Source organism: Triticum dicoccoides, chromosome 6B (genome assembly GCF_002162155.2).
Source record: "Triticum dicoccoides isolate Atlit2015 ecotype Zavitan chromosome 6B, WEW_v2.0, whole genome shotgun sequence".
NCBI classification, from domain to species: Eukaryota; Viridiplantae; Streptophyta; class Magnoliopsida; order Poales; family Poaceae; genus Triticum; species Triticum dicoccoides.
The window spans coordinates 433,295,677-433,303,989 of NC_041391.1; the positions used below are offsets into that span (position 1 = coordinate 433,295,677).

General features: G+C 45.1%; 1 protein-coding gene across 2 annotated transcripts; it reads right to left on the bottom strand.

Annotated features, from left to right (window-relative positions):
- Positions 1-2,382: 2,382 nt before the first annotated feature.
- LOC119321984 (transcription factor GTE10-like) lies at positions 2,383-7,770 on the bottom strand. Of its 2 annotated transcripts, XM_037595484.1 has the most exons (10): positions 7,400-7,770; positions 5,834-7,094; positions 5,605-5,742; positions 4,876-4,943; positions 4,228-4,297; positions 4,072-4,131; positions 3,860-3,972; positions 3,608-3,656; positions 3,403-3,524; positions 2,383-3,321 (listed from the first exon to the last, which is right to left on the bottom strand). In XM_037595484.1, the coding sequence occupies exons 2-10, from the start codon at positions 7,059-7,061 to the stop codon at positions 3,058-3,060; spliced, it is 2,112 nt and encodes a 703-aa protein (XP_037451381.1). In that variant the 5' UTR covers positions 7,062-7,094; positions 7,400-7,770; the 3' UTR covers positions 2,383-3,057. The 2 variants fall into 2 exon arrangements, with proteins under 2 accessions (XP_037451381.1, XP_037451382.1); XM_037595485.1 differs by lacking the exons at positions 2,383-3,321; positions 3,403-3,524 and having other exon boundaries at positions 3,608-3,715; positions 3,841-3,972.
- Between the last annotated feature and the right edge of the window lie 543 nt (positions 7,771-8,313).

Consider the following 8,313-nt stretch of genomic DNA (forward strand, 5'->3'; position numbering starts at 1 on the left):
TCCCATAAAATAGCGGATCCCATAAAAAAATTACAAGTCCCTGTATATTATCCCATACATACATCATATTTGGAGGTTTCGAGTAATTTTTTAGGGGACCTATAAACATGTTAGGACCAGGCAGCCTAGCGACGCCTCGCACGAACAGGCGGAGGAGCTCGGCAGCGGCCAGCCGGAGCGTCGCCGAAGTAGGCGGCCGAGCCTGGGACGACCGGTCGGAGCATGCGTGCAGTCGTGCGCTCTGGCCGGAGCATGCGTGCGTCATGGCCGTGCGTTCTGGCTGGCCGGAATTCAAGTTCGTCCAAGCATGTGTCCTAAAGAAGAAGCATGGGAAAAGGTAGAAAATTATTTTTACGGTACAGGTTTACGGGATCTGTAGCGCCATATGCCGCACAATACTGGAAATTCGTTCGAGGGGCCTATATATTGTTTTTACAGGACGCGTTTTTACAGGATTTGTTAAGAGCATCTCTAGCATATCCCGCAAAAGACCCCGTAGAATAACGGTTGTTTTGCAGTACGAGGCAAAAGAAATGTCCATATCTGGTACCACAAAACGTCATCGTCTAGCAAATTTTTTACATATCCCTCTAAAATATGGGCTTCATCACGTAGATATCTCGAATTGGAGGCGGTTTTTGTTGCGAGGGAACTTTTAACTCTCGCCACAGTCTTTCGACCATCCCTGCCGCCTCTGCGCGATCATCCTCGAGCGCCTCCGGTGACCACCAGACCTTGATGCGGGCTGCTACTGCCGCACGCCGCGCAAGTATCCGATTGCTTTTTATGTGTGAGGATGTTTTATACCCTTTCCGTCCGAAAAAGCTTGTCCCAAGCTTGTTCTTCAAATGGATGTATATAATATATCACTAAGCTCCCTAAGTTTGAAGGCCTCACAATCAATTGAAGTCTTCAATTGGAATTTGATCACCAATTTTGACCGGGCCAAGAATTTCTCAAAACTCTCTTGTTCATTTTTTATACAATACACTATACTTCCTAATTTTTAAAGCTGCGCAATTAATTGATACTTCAATTTAGAATTGGATCATCCAATTTTGATCGGGTCAACAATTTCTCAAGGAGCTCTCCCATTTAATTATTTTAATTCTCGATGTTCCCTAATTTTAAAGTTCTTTCATTCGATTGAGGTATTCAATCTTGGATTTGGTTTACGATTTTAATCAGGCCAACAATTTTTTAAATCAATCAGTAGCAGCCGGTCTATATAAACACATCAACCCCTCACGGACTCCCATCACCCAGAAAAAAGTGCCACCATGTGATGCTATATCATGAATATAGTGCATGCGATCACCGATGCAAAAAAAATCCCATATAAATACGGGTTAATTAGCGGATAACGCAGAATCACGCCGCGAAAGGCCCACCAAATAACCTCATTATAAATAAACATACAACACACTTCATCATCTCGAACACCGGCCAAACTAAATATTTCATCAATGTCAAAATATAAGGACTATTAGTTTTTTGAAAAGTCAAATTTCTTTAACTTTGACCAAGTTTAGAGCTAAAAATATCGACATCAACAATATTAAACAAAATATATGAAAATTCATTTTATGATGAATCTAATAACACCGATTTGATATTATGAATTTTGGTATATTTCTCCACAAATTTGATGAAACTTAAACAAGCTTGACTTTCAAAAATAATAGAACACCATATATTTTGAAATAGTGAGTAAAGAAATTTAAGAATCCCAACAACATCAATGGCGCTGCAAAACACGCCCAACCCTTCTAGTCTACCACTAACTTGGAGTTACATACATCCATTTGAGGGACAAGTTTTTTCGGACGAAGAGAGTACTATTTACATGGATCCTTCCATAAATTGATTCAATTAGTTTATACGGGATTTGTTTTTTTTTTTTGAGCATCAGTACAGACACAAGCGCTCATATACACGCGCATACACTCACCCCTATGAACGCACACACGCACACCCTACCCCTATAAGCACCTCCGAAAGACTGAGCCGGCATATCATCCTGAGATTTACGAAGTCATGATGGGTTGGGGATACCACTATCCACCTAACCATCTCAACCACAGGCTGGTTCACTTATACGGGATCTGTTGGTGACATACAAATGGTACCGCAAATTCGTTTTAAGAGGAACCCTCGTCTACTGTTTTTAGAGACGTGATTTTAGCGGATCTGCTAAAGATGCACTAAGATGCCCAGGTTTAAATGTCCTGAAAATTAATATCATTAGAAAACGACGGGGTCCATACGCCTCGCTCAGGAAACGAGTCTGCTTCACGCTTTGAGTAGTCTCTCCAGCCTCCGCTACGCATCTCTGCTTACGTGATCTCTTTGCAGCAAAATTAATTAATACGAACATGAATGTGAGGGAGTTCACAACATTTTTGAACTAAATTTAGTATTATCACATTTGCACACGTTTTTCCTGTTACAAGAATAGCAGGAGCTGTTCATCACAGATGCCCAGCAAACAACTAAAGCACTTCCTCGACTACATCAAAATTTGAATTTACAGCAGGAAGCAACAAAACATCAAAAACTAAAAAGGCAAGCTATGCTGACGAAACAACTAGCAGCTAGGGGAAAACACACTTGGATCACGGTGCAGATGGAGGTGAGCAGTGTGACAGAACCATTTGGTCCTGTATTTCCAAGGCTCTACATGAGCTTTATCAGATCATAATACACCCGACAACCGCTGCCAGCAACGTCTCCATTCTGGGAGAAATAGTTCATCTGAGAGATGAACTCACATTTTCATTTGCAGCTGTACATGGTGGCCTCGATCTCTAGCCTCCCTTCCAAGGGCCGTGCAGGATAACATGGTGGCCTCGATCTCTATCCTCCCTTTCCAAGGGCATGCATCCTGCAAGCATGACTTGACACCTCCAGCGCCATCAAATATGATGAGGGAATCCGGTGCACCGTTTCAAAAAAAAATGTCTGATATGTGCACAGCTACCCAACAATTTCCCTCATCAAGCTGAAACAGGCAATTGTTCTGTCTTTGACGAGAAGGCTCTAACATGTCAACAGACATTAGTCGATCTCTACTTCCTCCACATCTTTGCTGCTAGGAAAACTGCATGGCTCATCTTCCTCTTCGTCCTCATCTACTTTCATAAATAGTCCAAGTTTTTCCAACATGCTGCCAGAACCAGGAAGAAAACTGGGCATGCCATCCTGGGAATGCTCAGGACTCGTCTCATCAACAGAACTTACAATATGTTCCGTGGTGATTGTACCAAGCATTTCTAGGTCCTTGGGATGGACGCTGTCATTAATTTCTACAGTTCTCTCCATCTGCATCGGGTTTAAACAAACTTTTAGCAACAAGACAAAAGATGAGTCAATAGCACCAGCAAATGCAGTTCATTCACTTGCCTCCTGCAAGGCCTGACGAGCCTTTTCCCTCTCAAGGTCCCGCTTACGCTTAGATTCAGCTTCAGCTTCAGCTCTGCGAGCTTCCATGGCTGCATTACCTTCAGCCAAAAGCCGTTCTTTTTCTGTGTCCATAGGCAAGACAATTCTTAGAAAAGGCAGGAGCTTACTACTTTGCAGCAAACAAACAGATGTATATGCTTTTTACCTTCCTTCTGCAGTTTCTCCAGCTCCTCCTGTTTATCTCCACCCTCACCCTGAGCTCGTAATTACATGTCAGAAAGAGGTGCAACGAATAATGAAGGAAAGAAAGCTACTCCCTCCGTTCCGAATTACTTGTCTTGGATTTGTCTAGATACGGATGTATCTAGACTCATTTTAGTGCTAGATATCTCTGTATCTAGACAAATCCAAGACAAGTAATTCAGAACGGAGGGAGTAGATGTAAAAGCTCCCAAACCTGGCTGAGAATCCCACGAGCTTTAACAATAACATCAGCATAACGGCTCCTCAAAAGAGCTGCTCGTAAGAGCTTGTCCGGGGAGACTTGCCTGTCGAGTTTTGCATTCTCCCCTATATATTCATTGGGAAAGGATCAGATGATCCGACCAGATCAATGCACCAAGACCCCTTAGTGGTCTCATATGAACCTGCTTACATAATCATGCTTACCCTCAGGTGCAGCCTTGGACTCATTGTCCTGCTCACGGAGTTCCACATCACCGGCAGTGTCTGTGATTTAACCAGTGGTAATTGGTTAAGTATATGACAAATAATAGCAGATTCCTCGCAACATGTAGCCAAAGGGGTATTGGGGATAAAACTTACGGTTAGCATCAACAGGGTTAATAACATCACTCTTTTCTTGCTCTGCAGGTTGTTCTGGTATTTTAGTAACCTGCAAAGAAGAAACCAATTATTGCAACGAAACAAGGTAGCACATATAAGAGGTTGGCCAGTCAATGGAAATGAAACAATAAACTCTTGCCACAACATTAGTAGAACTGGATATCATGATTACTGATCAAAGTTGACCCAGTGTATCGTAAAGATCCAAACAACCAGATCACCCATTCTGCGATCTGGTTCAGTCTGACTAAAGCGAGTCAACCCATGAAGTACAATCTACAAAGCTAACCGCGGACACTGACACAGAGATCACCCGTTATGTGATCTGGTACAGTCTGCCTAAAGCGAGACAACCATACAAGCTATGAAGCTAACAGTGGACACTGACAAGGTGTGGTACTATCAGAAATAAATTGGACAAGGAGGGAACAGAAGGGCTGGTGACTACAGAGGCGGTAAAGAAAATGACAAGCGAATAATGGATGAATGTAGAGCTAAGGAGAGAAAGAACCGGCGGGTTTAATCCTGCTAACATACTTCATAGGTCCATATCTTCACTACTAAGATAGTTCTTATGCATTAACTGGCTTAAATGAAGGATCACCCAGTAAAAAATTGCCAAAGTACCTTCGCAAGCTTTGCTGGGCTACCAACCTTTTCTGATTCGCTTTCAGTATCACTGCCGGAGTCAGAATCTGCATTACCAGCATAGGAAATACGATCTGAGGACTAGAAACCGTGATAAATATATCATATACAGTAGGGTCTTGTAGACAACTGGGACTGACTGTTTATAAATAATTAATTGGAACAAAGAATCTGTAGTTTCCAATACTAATTTCTAAAAAGCATCTATGGTGCCCTTGCACCACATATCAGTTCACTAAGAATAAGTGTGAGACAATTGCAGGATGACACTCTGTCATCCTGGGTGACACTGACATCTTGATATTTTAACTATTTCATTAAGTTTCTATGGATTCTGCTACGTCTCCTGAGAGATAATATTGGTTGTAAAAAATAAATGAAAAGAACAAATTTGCAGCACATGTCAATCTCATATAATATTCTGAATTTCAGATGGTTCACCTATACAGTAAAAAAGTTTGCTTCTCAACTTTTGCTTCACTACATTATGTAAACTCGTAAAATCAGATTTCAACGACGTTTAGCCAAAGACATAAACAAAAATATGGACTAGACATAAGCACAAATCTCTATAAAATGAACATGAGAAGAGAAATATAGAGATGGTCAAAGTAGTAAAGAGCAGTAGCATGAAGAGAAACATGTTTTACAAGGATATACCCAATGGCAAAACACAAATATAGATAACTAAAACTCATATGTACACACCGCTGGATGAAGATCCCGAGTCACTGCTGGAACTACTTGGACTACCACATTTGTTAGTTCTGATCTGAGGATCCTTCCCTATCAATATAGGGGATGCATTGCCGCAAATGTCCACATCCTCCTCAATAGGCTCACCACCTGAGTGCACAAAAAAGTCAATCTCTAGTAAGTGCATTGATGGTGTCAAAGTTAAATCTTTGAGAACCTCAAAGGGTACATGACAAAATACCTTTGCAGGGATTTGTGGACAAGTGACTGAGGCCAGGAACGTTCACAGCCCAATTCTCAGAGGGCTCTGATTTTTTCTGCTGGTTATCTCTCTCTTGCAAATATTTGTCGACATGCTTCTTCAGTTCTAATAGTATATCATCACTGAGTGCATGGATATCAATCTCTATCTCTCCATCCCCAGGCTGATCTGTGTTGTTGTCAATACACTGCTGTAACAAATCAATGATGTGACCAGGTAATAATTCTGGCTCCTCGGACAAAGAAGCTAAGCAGTTTCCAAAGGATTCTTTCTCCTCAAATGTCATCTTCGGCTTCATAATCTCAGTTGGCCTGACACGCTCTATTGACAAGTCACTGCGGTCAACAGGAGGGGTCTTTCTCCTCTTTGAGTCGGCCCTATCAACCTCAACATGTGGCTTCGTTGCAGCAGAAGCCAACTTCTTCTCAACTGTCTTCCATCTAGACTCAAACATTTTATTCAGTTGAATGGCCATATCATGCACTGCATGCCCTCGAGGATTGTAAGTTATCGCATTGCTAAAGGTCAGCCTGACATCAGCTGCAAAATCAGATGGCCTTGTGTAGGAACCAGAATCTAGCTTCTTCTTAATGGTCCCAAGGTCCATCGGGTGCTTGATAATGTCATTATAATCTGGAATGTTCAGCTTTTCCACGTCTACCGGAACATTAAAAATATGACTACATTTCTGAGTCATGAGCTTCTTCAGAATACCTTCACACATCTGCAGAATCGTAGCTTTGGGCAACACCATGGATGTTTCAGGCCGGGGCTTTGTAGGCAAGAAGCGCCCCTTGGCACCACGGAGAACATGGCTCCCCCCTTTCACTTTTTTAGCTCGAGGGGCAGCAGAGGATGAGTACGCAGGTGCCCTGCTAGCAGGCATTATGGCCAAAATCTCTGGCTTCTTAAGGAGATCCCGGACCGAATCAAGCTCTGAGCGGAATCTCTTGCGAAGGTACCGCCGCTCAGACGATGACATCTTAGAGGGGACAAAAATCTCCCGCTTCACTCCAAAGCCATCACTGTTAAGGCTGATGCACTTGCGTTTTGGCGCAGACGAATCTTGCGAGTCAACACGAACAGGGCTGCCTGACTCGCCAACAGTCTCTGCATACCCACGGGGCACACCTCGGTAGGCCATTTCATCATAGCTCCGTTTAATCTGCCTCTGCGGCGCAAACTCCATGAGGACCGTTGGTGTCATGTTACCAGGCGCCAGCGAGGTGGCACAGATCTGCTGAATAATGACAAACATCTTCAGACACACACACACACACACACACACACACACACACAACGAATTGAAACCTTGCCGGGATTTAAATGGAAACACACAAATCGAAATTTACAGGTGTTCAAATGCTCTGCAGCAAAACCCTAACATTACCAATCCGTACCGAGCGATATAGCACAAATCCGACAGCCTAACGCTCAAATCTTCTAATTCGCGCCCAGAACCAGACGCCTACCGACCCGAAAGCGAAAACCCCCAAATCATAACAGCCGAACAGATTCGAAGCGAAAGAGGATGCAGGCACGGACCTGGAGGCTGGATCTGAGGCGCGGGGAACCCTAGGTCGGGATCCCGGAGCGAGGCGTCCTTCTCCCTTGGTGAGCGCGGCAGCGAGCTGGACTTGCGCCGGATCTGGAGAGCGCGCGCGGTGGCCGCCGCGGGTTCGAGTCGCCTCCCCCTTATCCTATTTCCTTTATCTTCTCTCCTCCTCTTTCTTCTCTCTTGTTCTCCTTTCCTCGCGCCTCCAGTCGTCTCGTCGCGCTGCCAATCCTTTTTCCTTTGCCGAAGCGACCGAGCCCGAGCCCGAACCCGAAGTGGAGTTGGATCTGGATCCTGCGCACGAGGTCGAGACCCGAAGTGGAGCGGGACGGAGCGAAACGATTCGGTTGGATGCGACTTGACGCGCGCGGGGTGGGCGCTCTCTTGGTGGGTATTTATAGGTGCGGGGGGTTCCAGGGCGGTGCCTGCCGGATCCTGGCCGTCGGTTCGCGGGGATCGGACGGGCGGACGGGGAGATCTGGGAGCGGGGCCCCCCGGGGCCGACGTGACGTGGAGGGGGCCGCTCTTTGACTTTGTTCGACAAGGTTTCTGTTTGGACAAGGATCGCACGCTGTCTGACGATGTTTCGTGGGGCGACAAGGTTTTCGGGCCCGCATGTCATTGGATTTGGGTAGGTTTCCGTGCGGTTCGATAATTTCTGCGGAGTGGCCGTCTTTTGTCGAACCCGCGGGATCTGGATCTGGGTACGCGCGGAGGGCGGGGTGACTTTTAGGTGAAGGCTCGTGACACGTGGAAGCACGTGCGTGGCTGCGTGCCTTCCGCGGTGGGGCTCCTGGCCTGCCCTGCTGGGTTTTTCTTTTTTGATTGAAGCTCTCCTGGGTGTTTCCCGCGGGCCGCCTTTATATCTTGCCTTGAGCGTACATCTTCCGCCAACTCGCTCAAC